Below are 24,228 nucleotides of genomic sequence, written 5' to 3' on the forward strand. Positions count from 1 at the left end.
TTTTGCAGTCCACTTTTAACCCATGCGACAAAAATGCAGATGAAGGTTTCACTAAACACATAAGCATTCAACGCGTGCAAAAAAAGTTATCATGTACGCGCCACAGCTACAGCAAGGCCAGCAAACACATACACACAAAACACGCAATTCGGAATAGCAATGTTACCGGTTGACGTACGAGGTGGGTCTGGTTGTCTTGGCAACCAATTGGCACCGAAGTGTGGAGCGGCTCCGTGGCCCCGCCCCCTGTACAAATACCCCCATAGCTTTGACGTCAATGCGCGTCAGGCGGAGAACATGATGCCTCTTTGCGAGTCAACTCGTGCGCGCTGACTGATAGAGGGGACCTCGAGCTGTAACATTAGAGCAGCATTGTGGCTGCAGGAAGGTGACAGACAAGGTTTTAGCCTTCCTCTCTAAGAAAGAAAAGAAGAAAGAACGAAAAAGAAAATGGGACGCCTCGTGTCGCCGCTGCCGACAATCCACTAAAGTCGATTTTTGATGGACACGCTTCGAATGGCGGCGGCGGTGGAGGCGGCTGTTCGTGGTTTGTTTGGATTTTTAGTCTGGAACAGCTCGAGGAAGCCCGAGTGAGCGCCCCCCGCACGCCGCCACCACCACCCCCAGCGTGTGCCCCTGCTTGTGCGGGTTACCTCTTCGTCCTCCGCCGCCGAGACAAGTACGGTCGAGAACAGCATGGTCATGGCTGACAGCGTCCAGAAACCGCTGCTCAGGGGTCCAGTTCGTGTGGGCTTCTACGACATCGAGCGCACTTTGGGCAAGGGCAACTTTGCCGTCGTCAAACTAGCCCGACATCGCATAACCAAGACGGAGGTGAGTAAAAGTCTGACAAGCGGTTAGCTCGAAAGCTAACTCGGTCTACTGTTGAGTTACAGACCCGAGTTACATAACTTTTAGCCAATCGGTTTTTGACACCCAGTCAGCACGTCTGGCGCCAGCATTGTGGACACTAAAAAGAAAGTTGGTGCGGGAAAGTGTGTGTTTGTTAGCCGTCCCCCGGTTGCCGGAGGGCTGACAGCGTGCACGTTTAACCCCGCTTGGCACGTTCTACTGCCGGTAAGAGCTCAGAGCGCGAGCGCTGCTGGGAAACTCGAAGTGTAAACATGCAAGGTTCCTACATGGCCCACCACAGCCTGGTCTTTAGATCTACCAGTAGTCCTACAGAGGTAGACTTGTTGACACTGCAGATATGGTGGCAAAAGCAGTAATGAGTCCACATCACCAAGTGCTATTGAAGCTTTCCCCTTATCTCTATGAAACCAAAACAAAAAACTTTCATAATCATATATAAGAATAGAATGGTCTTTACTGTCATTGTCAACAACGAAATGAACATTGTGAAACAACGAAATTTGACGTGGCACAAGATATAGAATGATTACAATTATAATAATAATAATAAAATGATTAAAGGAATATGAAAATATTTACTCTGGGGCTTATAAGTGAATGTTTACAGCTGGCCTGGATAAGATTCGTTGCAGGTTGTAACGGATCAGACCTTACAGTACATCTAAACAGTAAAATATATGACCTGAGTAAAATTTATGGACATCTGGAAGGTAGATTTTTTTTTTTAACTAATGCTGACTTGTTGACTTTATGCTGGTTATTTGAATATCAATTGCTATTTTACCACAACAGAGTGGACATCTTTGCTTGACAATATGTCGACGTTCATGATCTAACCCTTTGCTCCTTCATCAAATAATCAGTAATATGAGGTACTGATAGGAAAAATGTCAAACAAACAAATTGCTTATTATTTTTTACTCAAATGCACATTTAATGGCATTTAAAACCAAAGTCCAACACATTCGATAATTTAAAAAAAGATTTACATATTCATAGTTGTTCTTCTTTTTAGAAAATAAAAGATGCTGACAATTAAATTATTCTACTCTCAAAGACAAAATTGCATTTGTGATTGCTTTAGGCCTTTAGCCCCATTTGAAGCGCCTATTTAAATGCTGTTGGAAGTCACATTTGTCCCCCAACTTTTTAAACAAAAGGCTAGTAGTGACATCGTACAGTGAGTTTCTATTGTCTACTGAAGTATCACCTGCATCTTAAAACGCTCACCTCTTTTATAATCTATATGTTGATTGTAGTGATGGGATCATATCACATGAGCCAATTGCTTTGATAAAGGGTACATTTCTCGAAGCCTCAAATGGTCATGAAGCACTTGTTGGCTGGGTTATGATCACATGCAGCTGTATCTGAACAACATAAGTTGTGATGCATTGTAATTTTGTGTCTGTTTTAGCTCTTGAATGTAACTATGAAATACAAAAAAGCTTTATTAACAAATACATGACTTAATGTGTGTGTGTGTGTGTGTGTGTATCTACAGTAGTGTTTTTTTAATGTGTATTCTGAGTGTATAGATTTTTCTATATGGGAGTATCATACAATATGGCAGAACCTGCCAAACTGGTTGTATACTGTATTCTTTTGTCTAAGTTGCACTATGATGTAGATAGCTGTTAAGAAAGTTTGTCCTTAAAGAAAAAAAAAGGTGCCCTAATATGGAATTTCATATCCACTGTTTCATGCATAAGATGAATTAAAATTACTATGTGAACTGGTTAAAGTTTGTCATCTCTGTGCTTTGTGATTTGATTGCAATCACTTTTGTAAGTCATATTGCTTTGCAAACGAGCAGATTTGAAACGGGTGACCGTGTGACATCACACCGTCCCTAATTATGCAAGTACCTGACTACTTTGCGCTCCCTACACAACCACTAACCAATCGCTACGTGAGGTGTTGTAGAGTCTCTCCTTTGGTTACCCCCATTAAAGCACTACTGAGTGCCAATCGACTTCTCTGGAAATGATGGATTGGACTTCAACAAAATATTTAACTTTCAAGAAATTATCAATTACACTCTTTGCAGCAAATAACTGTAGTTTTTAGGAATGTCCCGATAGCATATTTTTTTGTACCCGAGTCCGTGTCACCTGATTTTGAGAATCTACGGATACCGAGTCCCGATCCTATACCATGGTATTGCCAAAGAAAAAAATATATATGGCGGAAAACACTCAGGTGACTTCTGCTCGGGTGAGTTCCGCTCTGAGACCCCCAATTTGGCCAAATTTCAAAATTGTCCTATATGCATGCGTGATACATCATTGGAATTTTCTGGGGGAAGAAAATTTTGAACAGAAGGGCATATTAAAAAAAAAAGAAAAGATAATTTAAACAGCAAAACCCTAACTGGAGGTGAGAGCACGCAAGAGTGTAATTAGACTCCATGACTTTAACGAGATATTATCGCGTACTTACCTTGTTTCGATCCAAAAACTCTGTGTAGCATGTATCCATGAATGTCAAGACACAGCCGTGAATGGCCAAAGCTGGATTTTTGGGGGATTTTGTGGGTCAAACATGGTAATATAACAAGGGTCGCGATGCAGAAATCGCCAACAGCAAGGAGTGGCCGAGATTGTCTTTCATATATTTACCCTTTTAAATGTTATTTTTCAATTTGTTTCATATTGCGGAAAATGCGACAGTAACAAAAAAAAGACAATGAAGCGATTGTTATGAGGTAGATATCCGTGACTTATTTACAGACCCTAATTCTTTCATTGTGACATAATTTGTTTAAAAGTTTAAAATATGCGAGTGAATAATTTTTTTAAAGTTTTTTTTTTAAACGAAATATTAGACATCAATTAGTGATTCGAAGCTAAAAATGACATTTTGAATAAAAAATATTACTTCCCTTCTTTTTATGGCTGGGTTGAAACAAAAGCGGTTGTGCGACGTCTGTAAACGGTATGCCAGCCGATATACCCGTCGACCTCTTATTAATTTATACATTCATTCATTTTCCGAGCCGCTTATCCTCACCGGCTAGAGCCAATCCCAGCTAACTATGGACAGCAGGCGGGGTACACTCTGAATCTGTTGCCAGCCAAGTGCAGGGCGAAATGAGACAACCATTCGCGCAAACACTCATACCTAGGGACAATTTAGAGCAGGGGTCTACAACCTTTTTTGCACCACGGACCGGTGTGATTTGAGTCTTTTTTTCACGGACCGGTGTCCTGTCAAATTTTGCACCCTTATAAAATTTTGCTCCCAAAGCTTTTGTGGCGGTGAAAAAAGCCCTCTTTTATATTCAGTTGGACTCCCAATGTTATCCAATGGTGCTAAAAAACTGTTTACATCATACGTGTGCAACATGGAAATGGCGTAAATTAATGCTTAACGACACGGCGAAGTCGTTAAGTGAGAGGGCTACGTGCAGTTGTTGTGTGCGCCTACCATGCCAAACGTAAGTTAATATTCCTTTCTTTAAAGAAAGTTTGTAGTGTGTACTTAGGAATCGCTGCATTCGCGGTCCTTTTTAACGTTACGCGCATGCCAACTTTGTCAGAACACCGGCAATGTGCGGCAGAAAAATACAGCAAATATAAAATAGCATTTGTTTTTAGCCTAGTCGTGTTAAGTGCAGGGAAAAAATACAACTCACCCGCTGAATCAGTGGGAGGCCTGAGTTTGTTTCGTTGAGACGAGATGGTCCCGAGATGGGAGAGTGAGAGAAGCTAGCATCACAAATACACGATGTTGGAAATTGTAGCACAGTTTTCAGCGCGCTCCTAAAGATGTCAGGATATTCCGAAATGACTTTAATCCAGAACTTCGGTAGAGTTGTTGTCTCAAATGTACGTTTAAGTCGCCGTGATTTGCGATTCCTGTTCCACAGACATGCTTGAATAACTCTGTTTATTCACATACGGGTCACGAATTCACTCCTTCGCAGTTCGTGGGTCTTTAGTGATTGGGAAGTAGCATAAATTTTGTTTTCTTCAAGGTTGTAGACACATCTTCTGGCTTGCCAGATTCCCTTTTCCCCGTAAAAAGTCTGTCCAAAGACGTCTGTTATTCAGTCATTCTAGTGTGGGAGCTAATTATTTCCGGGAAGAAATGTTATTGGCGACGACCTACGTCATACGTTATTATCGAGTCCAAGCGCGCAGAGATACACAAAACGAGATTTAGTGCTAACAGCCCAATCAATGCATTTCTGTAACGACCTCCTATCCTGTAGTTGTATATCTAGAGTAGACAGGGATATTGGTGTGATAAGCGGCACAGGCCAAAGTCAATTGGCCAGAATGCGGTCGTTAATAAATTATTTATTATTTCTGCGCGGCCCGGTACCAAATGCGCCACGGACCGGTACCGGTCCGCGGCCCGGTCGTTGGTGACCCCTGATTTAGAGTGTCTGATCAGCCTACCATGCATGTTTTTGGGATGTACGGGGAAACCAGAGTAGCCGGAGAACCCACGCAGGCACGGTGGCTCGGTATGTTAGATGATAAATAAAATCAATCCGAACAAAGAAAAATTGGAGAAAAAAAGTTTTTAAAGGGTAAATATATGAAAAAGAACATCTGGACTACTCCTTGACGTCTGCGATTTCTGCATCGCGACCCTTGTTATATTACCATGTTTGACCCATAAGATCTCCCCAAAAAATCCTGCTGTGGCCATTCACATCTGTGTCTTGACACTCAATGATACATGCTACATGGAGTTTTTGGATCGAAACAAGGTAAGTACGCGATAATTTCTCGTTAAAGTGATCGCGTCTTTAATTGTGCTTTCGCGTGCTCTCATCTCCAGTTAGGGTTTTGCTGTTTAAAAAATTGTTCAAAATTTTTCTTCCCCTAGAAAATTGAGATTTTAAGCTTTCCAATAATGTATCACACATGCATATAAAACGGTTTTGAAATCTGGCCAAATTGGGGGTCTCAGAGTAGAACTTGAAGTCACCTGACTGTTTTCCGCCATAAACATATATATGTATTTTTTAGTGCTGTCAAGCGATTAACATTTTTAATCAGTTAATCACATTTTTGCGTTGTGAACTTTTTTTATGTAAAATCCTTAAATTCTGTCCCAATGTTTTATCAAATTTTAACTCTAGTGCTGTCAAGCGATTAAAAGATCAGTTGCATGCAGCCCATAGTGAACTCGCGATTAATCGCATTTTTAAAGTTTTAAATGTACACCTTTTTGCACAGGAGTTGACTGATGTGCTTAGTTGGGTAGCTTTACAATTGTAGAGATGAATTAAACATCCATTTCCCCCCAAAATAACTTTCATAACTTAATAAATAAAAGCATGTCCGCTCGCAGTCCTAAAATCAAAGGTTCAAAGAACAGGTCCTGCCTGGAGTTTGCATTTTATTTTTTGGGGTACAATCTATAACACTTGCACTCAATTTTGTATACGTTACATTTCTAATTACATTTTGACCTTAAAACATACATTTGTGGTCATTGGTTTAATATTATTTGCGATATAAAATTCCCGAGATATAAATAAACCCTAATCCTAATACTTGCCTTTCAAAGCATTTATAAACTTAATAAATTCTATAAGTTCTTTCATTCCCCATGTTCATTTGCAGTTTATCTACGCATTGCAGCTCAATAAATGACGATAAATGTCAAAATCCACCTCAGAGGTCCACATTTTGGGTTAAAAAAAACAAAGTGATGTTGCACCTGACACGGGGAATCCACCCCAATGTACTGTGTGCTTTTGCCCGCATGCAGTATAGCGCATCTTGGGAGGCCCAAGAGCTGCGTGTGTTGCCGGGATGTTCATCGCTGCATTTTTATCCAAATATGCTAGAAAACGACCATGGCGGGTTTACACTCTTCAAGCCGCCTCCACGTGCCCTATATTCGTCATTAAAATCCAAAAAGGAGGTTTTGTCTGAAAAGCAGTATTTGACTTGTCTAGAAGTCCAAACTTTGGGGGGGAAGCAGCTCCACATTTAATTGCACGATTAAAAAATTGACATGTCAAAGTGCGTTAACTAACAGCATTGTGTTGTTGTTAAGGTTCTGGATGAGTTGGGGACCCAAGCGCAGAAAGGGGGGGGGGCAAACTCGCAGTTTGTAACCAGTGTTTATTGAAGGTTTGAAGGGTTGACAATATGTGCTAGGAGAAGCAGGCAGGCAGTGATGCTGCATCTGGAAACAAAAGCAAATTGAGCTTGAACGAGGACTCTGGATACTAAAAGCTGGATGAAGCTGGGCTGAAAAACTCGTAGAGTTAAGTCGTTGATCTGGTGATGGAGGCCAAGGACTGGTTTAAGTGGATGATGATTGTCTGCACCTGGTTCCAGGTTCGCTAATCTGTCCAATCCTGTAAGCAGAATGTTGACACACCCACACACACTGGGAGGAGGAGGAGCGAGGCTCAGGGCGCAGAGGCCATAACGGTTGTTTTCTGACCTTTGCACTTAAACTGGGTGTGGCTCATTAACTCTGCTAGGTGTACATTTAACTCACCTAGGGGTGTTCGTGTTCATCATGCTTAATTTACGCCACTCTGATAGTGATCTTAACACAGCTAATTTTAGAACAACACTCAAATCAACACCGATCAACTCAAAAAAATTTACACCAGAAAATCAATTTTACAGATTTTGCTGTGTAAACACTTAGTGACGTCAACACTAGCGGGATGTAAATTATTTTACTGACAGCAAGAATTTCTGTCCCCATTCTAGCAACAAAAGCACAAAACATTTCAGTTTGCTGTAGTGGCATTAAGCCTGTCGCAATATGCAATAATTCCATTTATCGCACGATAAATAAAAATGAAGGCGGTAATTTTTCCGCTGCGATTCCTGCGCGCGTGCGGCAGACATCCTGTTAAAAGTTCGGATTCCTTGTAACCAAGTGCGCAAAATGCATCTTCGTTTCAGGTCCGGCAAAAAATTGCACCGGAGGCAATCGTTCCCATTATATCCTATTGTTCAACCTATACCGGCCGCATCAGTGCTCCGGATTGACTGCGGACCATCTCCGGCGTGCCGGTGTTGTTGACGTGTGGGCACTCCCGTCAGGGGTGACATTTCACGCGGGGCGGCTATTTTTCGGCACAACACCGGATATTTGAGTGGCAAATTAAGAGCGCTGTGCTTCAAACTCGGCTTGTTTATGCAAGTCGATTGTCATATGCTGGTGTTGTGCAGTAATGAGCAGATGTGACTTCTGTGGCGCTTGCTAACTTTTTTAATGCGCGCACACACCAGATATCATGAAATAGCAAACTAGATGTGCTACGTTCCATGCCATTGGCTTAGTGAGCCCAGAGTGATTATGGGACACGTAGTCCATATACTACATTGATGAATTATAAACCGCCATGACTGAATGGAAGTTAAGAAGGCCAAATCAATCCATACCAGTGACTGTCTTGCTCATGTAGTAAAACTAGCTGCTAAGAGAGCTGTAGCAATCAACAGTGTGCCCCGCCTCACTTTACAAACAGTAAAGATTGTTCTCAGCACTTTTATACTAAAGTTCTTCAGATCAGTAACAAGTAAGCACATTGTTATAATGCACTAAAATGCATGTTTATATGATGGCAATTTAATTTTTGCTCGTTTGCAAAAAAAAAAACGAAACGAAAAACACAGTTCTTATTTTTTTTTCAGAGCATTAAATGTATTGAATCAGATCCAAAATCGTGTGCCCCGTACCGAAAATCGTTCCAAACCGTGACTTAACTGTATCGTTGCATCCCTATGGAACACCATTGCAGAAGCTATGAGGGGGAAAGTTTTCATTTGCCGAAATGTTTAAGTTATTAACTGCAATTGTATTTTTTTTGTTTCTTGAAAAACACATTTTATTCATTCTGTGTTTCTGTGCGGTATTAATATTGTTGTCTTTTACTTAAGAGGCATGGTCTATTGTTTTTAGTTGTGATTTCTTATCGTGTTTAAATGGGTGTACTTGATCTATTCATATATACTGTACTCACTGTGTTATTGTAAATTGGTTTTTTTAAAAAAATTGGGGGGGCGCAATGACGCACACAAAAATTTATCGCGACAGGCCTAATTGGCATTGCCTTACACACTGGTGCTATATTCCCACTGAAAGTGAAATATATTGTAAGACAGAAGTACAGCACCTGCGAATACTGTTCTCTTCAATAACTTTGTAATTCATGTGGTAATACAAGTGTTATGCTATAATTTAATGCCAGATTGTCAATTATATTCTTGGGCCTTTGATCCAGGTAGCTGGTTTATCAGGATCTTTACGACTTGGTAATGACCTGCGTGGTTCCATTCTCTGCTTTGTACCTGTATATCTTTAATTAATGACCCAAATAATGTCACCATGCACCTGTACATTTTGTGGTTATTACCCACACGGCCCGCCTATGTAGCAAGATAAGAGCCTGTCTTGGTCTAAACATGTTGTGATTATCCATGCCGAGCTTCATGGGTCGGTGGTCCCGTTATGTAAGCCAAATAGTGACGTGATTTTGTGATTTCTTGTGGCTGCAGTGCCAAAGAGAAGGATACACTAGAGAGGTCTGTGTTTGGGAAGTGTTTTGCACGCATGCTCGCAGGCAGACAGTCCACTGTCGTTGCTGAATTTGACAGCACAAGGAGGCGACAGGGATCTGAGTTCATTTCTTAATCCTGCAGGGAGGGAGTTGTATATAGTACCACACATATTCTGCTAATAGTTGAAGACAAAAATAGGCCAAGCAGCTTGCTAAATTCTTTTGATCTTTAGCCACTGGTGACTTTCCACCTTATGCGTCTAAACATGAGTAGTGATACCGTATAGCCAAACAATGATTAACAAGACGAAGCTCTCTGTACAGTATGCTTAAGTTATTGGCATGGCAGGCCAGCACTTGGTAAGACTGTATTTGTTTATTACCGTACTGGCCCGAATATGAGACGGTGTTTTTTGCATTGAAATAAGACAGAAAAAGAGGGGGTTGTCTTATTCGCGGTCTAGACATTATACCCATTCACAACGCTAGATGGCACCAGATATCGTTGAAGCGATGTTCTGTCATGACAGATCTGAGCTACTCTCCCCATTCACGATGATAGATGGCGCCAGATATCATTGAAGCGATGTTCTGTCATGACAGATGTCAGCTACTCTCATGTTTAACCAGTTTGCATTATTCTATTGCAATGTTTTTCCTCATTCAGATTTGTTTCAAGACTACAGTTAGTTAGACTTCACTGTGGTGGTTAATGCAGTTATTGCAATTTTGTTGTTTTATCACAATAGATTGGTTTATTTACATTTCAAAAACCAGAAGCCATTCATTTACGAATGTGATTGCACTTTATTTTACATATTTAAATGTTCAAATATTAAGATTTGAATGAGGCAAAATAACATGCTTTTTCTCTCAAATATATTGTTATAATCATTTGTTTTGGATGTACTGTAATTATTTTCTGTATTCTCTCAAATATATTGTTATAATCATTTGTTTTGGATGTACTGTAATTATTTTCTGTATAAAAATTAATTTGGTGTTCAAAAAGTCTTTTTTCAAACTTGAGTCTTGAAAAAGAGGGGTCGTCTTATAATCGGGGCCATCTAATATTCGGGCCAATACAGTAATATAGTTACTGAGGTTAAATAGAGCAGCAAGGGGCTAGACAGGTATTGTGGAGCACTTTTCATAACGTACATGCAGATCACACGCTTCACACACCTGGCAATTTCACCCACATCATCTATACAGGTCACTAAGGACTGGTCGGCAAACAAGCCACCCACAGCTGTCCTACTCTGGCTTGGGTATTGTAAAAGTACCTCGGGTCATTATGTGAATCTATATTTTACAACATGCTTGACATGCTCAGGTTAGTTTTGGTTAACATCCTTTTTGTTGCATTTTCCCAACCTTGTATGCTTAATGTACGTTTTTTTTTTTTTTTGTGGGTTTTTTTTTTTTTTGTTTGTTTTTTGTTTTTTTCATGATTTGACATCTTCAAGGGCAGTTTTCTACCCTTGAAAGATACTGTTGATATTCATTGGCGAAATAATGAAACATAGTTAGGTACAGATATTTACATGTGCCTTTCAGGGCACCTTGTTAAACAAGTTTTAATGGATCCAGGAAGTCAAGTGGGCTTCCTACATGACGGATGGAGAAAGACATATTACATAGGTACAGAAACTACTAGGAGAGTGTACCTATTTTCTTGACTACTTTTACTTGTTTCAAGAGTATCAGCATTTTTGTGCTGTACGCATCTAATGTGATTGAAGTCACACAATAGCTTCATTCGCAAGTCCATTTTTTTTTAAACATTATTTTCCCTGTTATCATACTACTAAGAAATTCCTGATTTAAACACATTAAGGTCATAGCTCGTGTCTTTTCCTTTAATGCAGTGCGCAATCGCGAATATGCTGGAATATGGTCAACTCCAAAAACGAGGGAAAAAAATTAATGTTCTACTTAAGTGAAGGACTGGCCACAGATATGGCCACTATATATACATAATTTTAGTTTAATATAATCAAACGTGAATTTGTTGCCATCACAAACATTGTTAACCACCATATAAGTTTTCTATGTAATAGGGATAATTGAACACATTAGATTTCAACTATTAATATCATAAACACAAATACCAGAGAATAGTCGTGAATCAATTGAAATACCAATTTAAAAAAAAAAAAAAAAAAGTCGGGGGTATTTTAACAGCGAAACTGTTATTATTTAAAAATAAGAAACAACACCTTATATAATATTATTCTGCTTCTCTATTATGGATAAATTTATTGTTAATGGTACTTTAATTGGTACAATCGTAATTTTCCTTTGACACACTGTGTGTGTTGTGGTCCCGGCATGTGCACTATAGCACAATGACCTATGTGTTTTTTCAAAACAGTGCCGTTTCTTTCAGCGTCGTATGCGAGAGATTGCAGTGTAGGGAACCTGGCAGTCCTGTTGTCTACTCCCGCAACTTGGCTAACAGAAATTAAGAACACTGCAGATTAGAGCTGGAAATCTTTGGGCACCTAACGATTCGATTACGATTACGATTCAGAGGCTCCGATTCGATTATAAAACGATTATTGATGCAGCCCCCTCCTTTTTTTTTCTCTTATTTTTTTTTTTTTTTTATGTTTTGTACATTAGTTCCAAAATTGTTCAAAAATACTCTCAGGCTAAACCACACTACTATTTCAGTATCAAGTTAACATATAGCAGTAAAGAAATATACAAAAATAACATTAAATAAAGAACTCCAGTCCCCATTCTGTATCAGCAGCTTTAAACTACATTCAATTAATGTTGTGAATCAACCGTTAAATTTGTTAAAATTGCTCCCGTTATTCCATAATTTCCCTTTTGTCTACTTTCGACATGTGAAAGTTTTAAAACTATTTTAAAGATAGATTCAAGTCAATATTTTACCGATTTAGGAGTATTTTAGATAAAAAGTTAATTAGGTTTGCTTGGAAGGTTCGCTACAACAGCCTTGCAGGGTAGTGTACTGCTTTAAGATGGCGGCCGTTTATAACGTCCGCATCTAGCTTTTTGTAGATGTGCTGCTAACACTACCAAATCTATATTGCATCTAGTCCTATATAAATTATATCCACCATAACATATGAATGTACTTTGCAGCAGCTTTTCGGCAGCAGTCAGGTATGTTGTTTTTATCTCGTTGCATGAGTTGAGCTAGAGCCGTGAGTTGAGCATTGGCATTACCCGAGGGGCCGGGTACTGGGAAGCATGATGTTTAGCTACTCTCGCTCCGTTCCATCCCGAAGACCGCGCGGCGCGCTTAGTGTTGTGTACTTCCGCTTCACTTCGCATATTTCAATAATCGGAATTTGGATGTTTGTGAATCGTTCTCGAATCTTCCACGGCCGAATCGCGAATAATCTAAGAATCGGAAATTTTGCACACCTCTACTGCAGATCACATTGACAAGCCAGTGTTTGTGTCAGCAATGAAGTAGAGAATATGAAAAAAGGATAAATTTAGGTACCTCACATTCAAATAGAATATTATGTATGATATAAATGGAATATTTGTCTCAGTTAGTTTTGCAAATTGTGCATCACGTTTATGGGGAAAAAAATGACAGTTCCTTCAGTGAATGTGGAATGCTATTAGTGGTGGGGGGAAAAAAGCGATATTGCAATAAATTGTCACGGTCTCTGCAACAATAAATAATCGATAAACTGACGGTAAGTATCTATTTTATTACAACACACATAAAGGAATTATCCTGTTGTCACTGTCGGTACCTAATCTCTCCTGTCCTGTTTGCGGGGGCACTAATCCCATAAAGCAGTACTTCTCAAATAGTGGGGCGGCCCGCCCCAGGGGGGCGCAGAAAGAGGCTGGGGGTGGCGCATGTGACCTTGGGGAACATACTTTTTTGTCGTACTAGAATAAAGTGTAATTGCACATCCACTCAATGGGGGCAGTGCTGGTCTCATTTTCAGCATGTGCGCAGTATTTTTTAACCAAACAAGACCACAGAGCAAAGAGCACTGGAGATATGAAAAGCTTATACAAGGAAATATGACGAAGTGTCTGGAGCATTTAGCTTTTGGCTTTGACTTTCAGTACAGTGGGAGACGAGGAAAGACCAGGCTATTTACTTTGTTTAAAAATGTTCACAGCGGACAGCAGGAATTATTATTTTCAGCACCAAATATTGCCAACAATCCTCTAGCTTTGTCTGTGTTACATCAGGGAGCATTGTCAGCATCGTATATGGTAGCATACCAAGTTGCTCAGTGCAAAATAAACCTACACCATAGCAAAGGAGCTGATACTGCCTGCAGCAAAAATAAAAACTGTCCCTCTGTCCAATGAAACTTGTTTTGTTCTGTAAATTTTTGTTTTTTCGGTGTAATTGTTCGACATATTGTCCTTATGAATTAATGTTGCTAATCAATTTGTATTACCATTTATTGATTTTATTAAATTTTAATTTTCAGTATCAAATGGTCAAAAATGTATCGAGTGTATTTTTACACATTGGATTTGTGCGTTTTTCTTTTTACGGTTTATTGCAAGTTGATCTATATTATAGTACTTTCTTTCTTATTCTTTCTTTCTTTATTATTAAAAAGAACACAATGTAATGCAGAGTTGTACTTATAATAATTTTATATACAAATTATACTACAATATATACTTACAGTGGCGGCAGAGAGTTGGGGGGGGGGGGTTTACGTCTTCCTGGGGGGGCGTAACAGAAAATAATTGAGAAGCACTGCCATAAAGGGTGTAGAGTGGGCGGCCTGTGATGCGTTGACAATAGGAGAAGATAATACAAGAAAACCAGATGCAAAAATGGCGGCAAATGCGAACACAGAAAAATAAATCAAGTAAGTTGCAACTGACGTTTCAGTTTCAGAAAGCAGTGCTCTGTCCTGGTTTACATAAAACATGTTATTCATGTTTGTGCACTTTAATGTGTCCAGTTGTATAGGGTCATGTTATTAATGTTCAAGCACTTTAACGTGTCCAGCTGTACAGTGATTACATTTACAAAACTAGGAGGCAGTGAGGTTCAAGGCAAAATTAAGTTGATACTGACTTTTCAGTACCAGAAAGCAGTGGCAGGGGAAAGCAGCAACTCCTGGTTTACGTAAAACATGTTATTAATGTTCATGCACATTAATTGTCCAGCTACAGTGTATCACAAAAGTGAGAACACCCCTCGCATTTCTGCAGATATTTAAGTATGAAAGCCCACAAACAGTTTGCTGAAGACATGTCAACAAAGCACATGGATTACTGGAACCATGTCCTATGGGCTGATGAGATGGGCGGGCTTTCTTGTGTACCGTCTTCAGAAGAGGCTTCCTCCTGGGGTGACAGCCATGCACACCAATTTGATGTAGAGTGCGGCGTATGGTTGGAGCACTAATAGGCTGACCCCCCACTTCTTTAATCTCTGCAGCAATGTTGACAGCACTCCTGTAACGAGTCAAATGACATTTTGGAGGGAAAATGACAAGCAGTACTCAATTTGGACATTTAGGGATGTATATATTTACTGAGGGGTGTACTCACTTTTGTTGCCACATGGATTACTGGAACCATGTCCTATGGTCTGATGAGACGAAGATTCATTTGTTTGGTTCCGATGGTCTCAAGCATGTGTGGTGGCGACCAGGTGAGGAGTTCAAAGATAAGTGTGTCATTCCTAGAGTCAAGCATGGTGGTGGGGAAAGTATGACAAGCAGTACTCAATTTGGACATTTAGAGATGTATGTAGTTCCCATGTGGTGTACTCACTTTTGTTGCCAGGGGTTTAGATATTAATGGCTATATTTTGAGTTATTTCGAGGGGAAAATAAATAACTTCTAATATATAAGCTGCACACAGACTACTTTTCATTGTGTCAAAGTGTCATTTTGTCAGTGTTGTCCCATGAAAAGATATAGTTAAATATCTGCAGAAATACGAGGGGTGGACTCACTTTTGTGATACACTGTATACAGTGTTTACATTTACAAAACTTGTGCAGTAACGCACTATGCAAATGCACGTATCTTTGTATATTGTACACGTTTTGGCATTGAATAAAAGCATAATTACAGATATTTTCGTTTTCATTGGTACTTTATTGGGTTTTGTTTTTAATATTTAAATTAAATATATTGTGACATATCGTTGAAGAAATTTCTAACAATATATCAATATGTATGTGTGTGTGTATATATATATATATATATATATATATATATATATATATATATATATATATAGTATACCGTGATATTACTATGATCATACGCACATATCGTCACAGCATCAAATTGTGAGTTACCTGCATCGTCCCACCCTTAATGAGCAATCCTCATTGTGCGTTTATTATTTGAAGAAATTATTTTGCCATCAAAAGCCTGTTCTCAATCTTTCTTCCAGCCACGGTTCCGATTTTTTTTTTTTTTTTTTTTTAAGTTCCTTTCATACTCCTGCTATATTTTTTATAGTGAAAAGAAAGATTATCTTTTGGGTAAATTCTGTGCTCATATTTTCACGCAGTACAGTCAAAGTGCTGGCAGAGAATTTGAAGTTTGTTTTGTTTGAGTAGGTGTGAGCTGTTATCAATTTGTATGTAAACAAAAACTGGTTTGTTGTGGTGAGTAAACTTGCTGAAGATCTCACAGAGTGTGTTTTGGAATTTTGTAAAATCATTGAATTTGTGATCAAAGGCCGGGATTGTTTCTGGTAGTTGGACCTGTTTCAATCACTAACAGACTAACCCATACAGTGAAGAACACAGTTTATGTTGAATGTCTGTTTTTTGGCTCATTTTTTAAAAAACTGAGTAAACAAAGAAATCATTTTCACAAACCCATCCACTATGGGCAGAAGGTAAGGAATGCCTTGAATTGGTTGACAGCCAGTCTAAAGACGCACTTTATATTATCATGATAAGGCCCGATGATTCAATTAGGATTTTAAGTGTTAATGTAATATTAAGGTTTTTGAGTTTGTTTTTTATTTTTGTAATTCACTGTTTAAGTAAAACTTATTTCCACTTATTTGCTTTGGTAATGATTAGCTCATATTTGACCATTTTACAGGTGGCCATTAAGATTATTGACAAGACACAACTGGATGCAGTCAACCTGGAAAAGATCTACAGAGAAGTTCAAATAATGAAAATGCTGGACCATCCGCACATCATCAAGCTCTACCAGGTGAGTTTCTCCACCACAAATAAAACTCATGAAATGAGTTCAACTCCCTAAGGTGAACTGTGGGTTCCTGTGTGCTTCTCATAAGCAAATAACTCTGGTGAAGAGCAGCTACTCTGAATACATGGAAAACTGTCTTGGGCCCCAACATCAAGGAGTTATGTATAGATTCTGACTAAGTAATGATGAGCTCAGTTTTGTGGAGCAGAACCTATCGCTACTCCTTGCTGGCCTCCTTCCCAATTTTCATCAGGTAGAAAGATTAGTCGAAGACATATTCAAATGCTCGGCAGACTCTTCCCTGAATCTTCTGACACCAGGATAGGTCTTTGTATTTTGCTGCACTTTGCATAAGAAAATACCTCTCAATGAATTTGTCTGAAGGGGTCATTTTGAAAATAAGTAACATGCACTTTCCAACAAATGGCCGCAAGAAATAGTTATATCTCTAATTAGGTTTAGCATCTGCAGTCTTCTAATCATGTCAGTATCTTTGCTTCTTGCATCATCCGTCATTTTTTGCCAATTAGCTTAACTAAAACTTGCCCCAGTGCTCTAAAACCTGCCCTAATGCTCTAATAAGCTCTATTTAGTTTAATTTAAAGTTGTTTTTGTTGTTGTTGTTTTTTGCTGTTGTTTTTTTGCGCACAGCTTTGTGTTACAGAATCGCAGTGAGCATTGCAGTCACAGAAGGCAACAGCATGCAAAATACACAAAGACAATCTGCATATTGTCTATGACTAGATTAGGAGGGTAATGATGTTTAATGATGGTTCTATTATGCTGTATTAAAAAAAAAAAACGACTGAATATGAAATGAAATATTGAATATGAAATAAATATTTTCCAGGTTGTTGAAATCCTATTGTGCATTAATAGATTCAGTAGCTGTTAACCTTCAAGGCGTTTACTCTGTGGGGTGCGAGACATCTTGGTTTGAGCAGAGCACGGACAGATGTCTCTATCCCCTGTGTAAAGAGACAGAAGAAAAAAATATGACATTCTTTTTCAAATGACCTTTCTTGCTTCTTGCCCATCCCATAATGCTCCACTGCCCGAGATAGGAATTTGCCAGCAAAAGGAATACAATTTACAAAATGATGTTTATATCCCAGGTGCAATACTGTGTAGGGGTGCCTTTTAGTTGGTCTGACATCAATGAAGTGTATTCCACACACCTTGAACAAAAAATAAATAAATAATACAATCAGTAAATACAGCAAGTGAACCCAACAATACACCTTTAAATGCCCATTCCCACTGGCCCAGTTAAAAAAATTATGAAAGTTGAAAAAATTCTCTCTGTCAAGATATTTTTCCCCTTTCAAAGGCTTTCTAGCTAACCAGCTAAGTAACCAGCAAGCAGGATAGCCCAACTAGCTGGCTAATGACATTGGCCTGTACGTTAGATGCCCACATTTAGAAATACAATTTGTATTAGGCAATTATGAGATTCAGGGTTGTACAACATATAAACATATGCACATGCTGTATCGTCTCAGTTATTATTCATTCGATTAAATATGAAGCACACAGTAGCCGACTACCTGCATTTAAAACTGCTGGTGGCTACTGCTGGCATGCGTAATAATAAAGAACACTCAATGAGACGATCAAACTGCAACGAGATCCAAATTTTATTAAGCAAAATCACCCTGCTCTTGTGATTTGGAACAAAGTCATTTCTGTTGATATTTTTCACCCACTTTTTCTGAAATTTTTGGTCCTCTGCGTGTCCAGGAAATCGATGCAAACTGTATGGCAACATACATCGGCAGTCTTGATGCAGTAAACACTTTCTTCTTCCATTGTAGGATTTTCATGCTATTGTTGACACAATTGATGACGGGACATGTATGTTCACTCGACATCATGAAAATATATGTATACACAAAAAGAAAATCGGTCTAATTCCGCAAACCGTAAAGTAAGTTGTGCTGTGGGAGGGGCAGCAGCACACTCCGACAATGGCGGATGGTCGGGGTACTCCCGGTCCTTTTGCTCGGATTATTCGATAGCGTCGTCATCCCCATCGGCTTTGGCGTCGTGGGTGACTTCACCAAATTTGCTCATCCACACAGAAATTCATTCACTTACTGGATTAGCAGACCACTAGCCTTTCAGCAAAGGCTCTGGCATCCGTTAGCCTGGGTGTTAGCGGCTAATTCAACTCTCGCTTAAGTAGACCACTCAAACACGACCAACAATTACGGTTGACGTTTTCCAAATGTTCTTGTCGAGCACTTTCGCTAAAAGCTATCAAAAGTCCACAAATCTTGACCCTTTTCTTTGTTTGTCTTTCAATGATTCTCAAACGTTCTCTCTGTCTTCATTTTGCAAATCCCTCGCCTGGAAGTCCTTCCCCCATACAATGGCCATTAAATAAACTTTTTTTTATATATATACAAGAGAAAGCCCATAACTTGTTTTGGTGGTGAATAAATTTTAACTTTTGTTTGTCAATCTGATGTTTACTTGAGAATACTGTAGTATTTTTAACTGTTATACGCCAACACTGAAAAATAGACAATACATAAAAATGTATGTCTGACAGCATAACATCAAAATGCATGCGAGACCGGTAAAATTATGTAAGTATCTGGGTCTTGCTTTGTGGTTACAAAGTAGACAAGTGTTCTTTATCATTACACAAGCGTGTGGAGATGTTCCAGCTTTCAGCCGTGTTATTTTGGTGTTTGTCATTCTTTACAAAGGCATAGCCATCCAATCAGTTCAGGTCAATTAGTGATTTCCTCTCCCAACTCAACTGGTGTTGTCCTTGTGGCCCAGTGGGATGCCCAAGCCTGTAAAAGAAGGCTCACAAACACCCACACAATAGACCCCACTCTTGATTGTGCGTAGAGCCTAATTTAAGGGAAACTGTGTATTTGTTATACAAAATTTTGAGAATATTATTGTGACTATGGTCCAATATAGTAACCTGGCCCGCCAGAGGGACTGTTACATATATCCCCCGCAAAAATTTTTCACAAGTCCATCTGGGAAAGACCCAATTGACACCGATTTCATGGGATGTACCTGCAAGAATTATACAGCTGCTGATTGGACGATGACTCTTCTCATCACACTCATCACCGACCAGTCAACATTAAGCCAGAGTATGACGTATGGCATGCGTGCCAGTCAGGAGAAGAGCAAAAACATAATTTCCCGTACATAAAGCTTTTAGCAACGTTCCTTGCTCCTCTTTTAATGAGGAAATTTAGTGTATTACTGACAAAACTGACAAAAATTGACCTATCTACATAACCGCTTTGCACTCCGCCATTGTATACAAAGAGAGAGTCGCTTCCTGATTATGTTAGGTCTGCAGCTCCCACTTCTTTCCACTGATTGGCTCGAACCTCAGACGGCCAAGAGCTGGTTGGACAACCCTCAGGTTGTCAAGAAGGTACTGCATGGTGAACCAGGCAGGGCCGTCTTGTCCTGCAAGGCTACCAATATAGCATTGCAATTGAAAAATTGACTGAATATGAAAGTGATCTCTTGTGTCAAACATGATTGATGGGTCTGAAAATTGAATTGACATATTCAAATTAGAATGTACAAATATAATTATTTGCATTTTGCTAGCGTGCTTTATGCTATATATTTCCACGTTTATTTTTTTCTAATATGCAGCACAAGGCGAGCATCATTCGAGGCTGGCTCTCTGCAGGGGCAAGAGGGGGCAGTGCTCCCTCAAATAAATAAATGTCTGGCCCCCGCAAATCAAAATTTTAGAAGTTGAGATGGCACATTTTTAATATACTCACAAAATGAATACATTACAAGTTGACAGATTAATCTGCAGTAATGTGGAAAAATGAGCCGAAAAGGGGACACGAAGACGACAGCATCAGTTCTCTTTCACCTCTCTTTCCCTCGGCTGTGTGTTTAGTCACAGTATGGTCAGAGCGCGCACACAGTAAAGCGCGCACAGCCCCTAGTAAACATCCAATCACTGTTAGTATGTAAATGAGCCTAAACGTCACCAGACAATGTGGTGCAATGTTTCAACGCGGCCACAGAGCGGGAAGACTTTGAAGAAGCGGCTGCATTTTCTCAGTCCCAACAAGCACATAAATAAGTCCACGTCCAATTCACATGACAGACTGAAGACAAATGACCGGTGTTTGACAGACCCCTATGTAAAGCCCCGCTCCAGACTGTAGTTCTGCACTGCTTTGTTTCATTAAATCACAACGATTTTTACAAAGCCATGTTATTTTCCACTCTAGTTTGCTGCAGCCCACAAAGAGAAATGTTAAAAAAGGAAAGAGATAAAATGTTCTTTTCTATATCAATAGTAGAGGTGTGCAAAATTTCTGATTCTTAGATTATTCGCGATTCGGCCGTGGAAGATTCGAGAACGATTCACAAACATCTAAATTCCGATTATTGAAATATGCCAAGTAAAGCGGAAGTACAACACACTCAGCGTGCCGCGCAGTCTTCGGAATGAGGAACGGAGCGAGAGTAGCTAAACATCATGCTTCTCATTGCCCGGCCCCTCGGGTAATGCCAGTGCTCAACTCACGGCTCTAGCTCAATTTATGCCGCGAGATTAAAAAACACAACAACATACCTGACTGCTGCCGAAAAGCTGCTACAAAGTACATCCACATAATGTTACGGTAGATATCATTTTCATAGGACTAGATGCAATATAGATTCGGTAGCGTTTGCAGCACATCTACAAAAAGCTAGATGCGGGCGTTAGTAAACGGCCGCCATCTTAAAGCAGTACACTTCCCTGCAAGGCTGTTGTAGCGAACCTTTCAAGCAAACCTAATTAACTTTTTTATCTAAAATACTCCTAAATCGGTAAAATATTGACTTGAATCTATCTTTAAAATAGTTTTAAAACTTTCACAAGTCGAAAGTAGACAAAAGGGAAATTATGGAATAACGGGAGCAATTTTAACAACTTTAACGGTTGATTCACAACATTAAATTAATTGAATGTAGTTTAAAGCTGCTGATACAGAATGGGGACTGGAGTTTTTTATTTACTGTTATTTTTGTATATTTGTTTACTGCTATATGTTAACTTGATACTGAAATAGTAGTTTGGTTTAGCCTGAGAGTATTTTTGAACAATTTTGGAACTAATGTACAAAACATTTTTTTTTAAAAATTTAAAAAAAGAAGGAGGGGGTGGTGCATCAATAATCGTTTTATAATCGAATCGGAGCCTCTGAATCGTAATCGTAATCGAATCGTTAGGTGCCCAAAGATTCCCAGCTCTAATCAATAGTGTTTTATAAATTAGTTTGAGAAGTATTTTTTCTTATAATTCATAAGATTACGTTTCATTTCTCAGGTTATACCGTATTTTAGGACTATAAGTCGCACCTGAGTATAAGTCGCACCAGCCCAAAAAGGCACAATGAAGAGGAAAAAATAAAAAACATAAGTCGCACCGGAGTATAAGTCTCATTTTGGAAATTTACTAGATAAAATCCAACACATAGAACAGATATGTCATCTTGAACGGCAATTTAAAATAAAAATACAATAGAGAACAACATGCTGAATAAGTGTACAGTATGATAATGTTACATGATGCATGAACAATGAAATGCGAACATGGCCGGTATGTTAACGTAACAAAGTTATTAAGTTATTCAGATAACTGTAGCATAAAGAAGATGCTAACAAGTTTACCAAACCATCAGTGTCACTCTAAAACACTAAAATAACATATGAAATGTTATAATAATGTGTTAATAATTTCACATATAAGTCGTTCCAGAGTCCAACCGCCAGCCAAACTATGAAAAAAAACTGCGACTCATAGTCTGAAAAATACGGTAATCATTTGAAAATTAGGTCATCTAGTTAATATGTTATGTTGTAAGTAGGGTTGTTCCGATCATGTTTTTTTGCTCCCGATCCGATCAGGATCGTTTTAGTGAGTATCTGCCGACCCCGATATTTCCCGATCCGATTGCTTTTTTTTGCTCTCGATTCAATTCCAATCATTCCCGATAATTTTTCCGGATCATATACATTTTAGCAATGCATTAAGAAAAAAATGACTAAAACTCGGACGAATATATACATTCAACATACAGTACCTAAGTACTGTATTTGTTTATTATGACAATAAATCCTTAAGATGGCATTTACATTATTAACATTCTTTCTGTGAGAGGGATCCACGGATAGAAAGACTTGTGACTTTGTATATTGTGACTAAGTATTGCCATCTAGTGTATTTGTTAAGCTTTCAGTAAATGATACTGTGGCCATCCCAAATGCATGATGGGAAGTGGAACCATGACTGTACAACGTGCTACCAATTGCTATATCTTCTCTGCGTTGGGGAATAACATAAGGTGTTAAGACAATGACCAATTGCCACCTTGCTTCCCCACATTGCTTTCCATGATATTTCTAATCATAGGGAGAGGGATTGCAAGGCTTTAGCCAATTAATAAAAGGCTCCAAAGGCTGCCAAAGTTCACTCTACCCATTTTGCGCTGCCTTATATCTCTCTATATAGGTAAAACGACGTCATTACAGATTGAGCGCAACAATGAGTGAGAGGGTCATGCAGCGCATGCATTAATTGCGTTAAATATTTTAACATGACACATTTTTTTTAAAATTAATTGCCGCCGTTATCGGGATAAATTTAATAACCCTACCTTAAGCCTAAACTAAAGACTCTGGATGAGTGTAACATATTATGTCTGTGACGTAAAAAAAGGCATGGCCGATATTTTTTTGCCAAATCCGATACTTTGAAAATGCCGTGATCGGATCCGATCGATCGGCAGTTGTAAGTTTATAAAATCTGAACGAAGGATATTTATTTTATTTTATTTTATTTTATTGTTCACTTTCCCCCTTGAGGGATTTCCACCTTATTGTGGTCAGGGGGTTTGTGACTTTGTGTGCCTCGGTGACCTTAAGAGCTATACCAGCAGGAGCTTAATCCTCAGGTGGGACACCTAAGATGGACAGGTCTGAAGAGAGGCCCGACAAAGTGCAATCCACTTCTCTAGGTTGGGGTTGGACACAGCTAGCAACTCAATTCAATGAAAAAAATGCTATTACCATAAGCACGGGGGAACGGGGTGCCTGAGCATAATGTTTACATATGATGCCTTCTAAACATTTCTGACTGCCCCCTCATACATGCCTGCTTACAATCGACCCTGGCCTCATCATATCATTATCATCAATTCAGGGGTTGTGCTTTTGATTTCTTGCATACCTTGTTATTATCTCAACTCCACACCAAACCACACTGATTGTAATCATTTTTATGAGTAACAGTTAAGCGTGTAATGTTCAGTCTCGGTCCATATGAGAATGGACTTGTTACACAAAGCTTAATACAAAGCACTGCATCACTTGGCATGTCTGGAATTTCAACTATGAATCTTCCACTCCATACTCATAATCTTGCTGCATAAAATGACACATTATGGGCGAGTGTTATTTCTCTACATCGCATGTAGTCACAGCAATGACTCTGTTTACAGCAAGAACAGAGTGATTATTACATTTGGGTGAGGGGCCTCACCTACTTGGTGAACATCTTTATAGTATTTTACAGAACCAATTTTAATGGTCTGCAGTCAAAGTTTTTATAATTTAATGAGCCCACTGTTTTTGGAGGGTAGTAAAATTGCAAATTTTTAGAGATGTTTGCCTCTTAAGTGGTGCCA

General features: G+C 39.1%; 1 protein-coding gene across 3 annotated transcripts in view; it reads left to right on the forward strand.

Moving 5' to 3' along the window:
* The first annotated feature begins 271 nt into the window (after positions 1–271).
* sik2b (salt-inducible kinase 2b) overlaps positions 272–24,228 on the forward strand; it is a 94,988-nt gene continuing 71,031 nt past the window's right edge. For all 3 annotated transcript variants that reach the window (XM_057839977.1, XM_057839978.1, XM_057839979.1), the window contains exons 1-2: positions 272–834; positions 16,430–16,546. In XM_057839977.1, the coding sequence (XP_057695960.1) occupies positions 697–834; positions 16,430–16,546 (255 nt within the window). In that variant the 5' untranslated portion in view covers positions 272–696. The remainder of the gene's footprint in view (positions 835–16,429; positions 16,547–24,228) is intronic.

The sequence above is a fragment of the Corythoichthys intestinalis genome, chromosome 6, assembly GCF_030265065.1.
Source record: "Corythoichthys intestinalis isolate RoL2023-P3 chromosome 6, ASM3026506v1, whole genome shotgun sequence".
NCBI lineage: Eukaryota > Metazoa > Chordata > Actinopteri > Syngnathiformes > Syngnathidae > Corythoichthys > Corythoichthys intestinalis.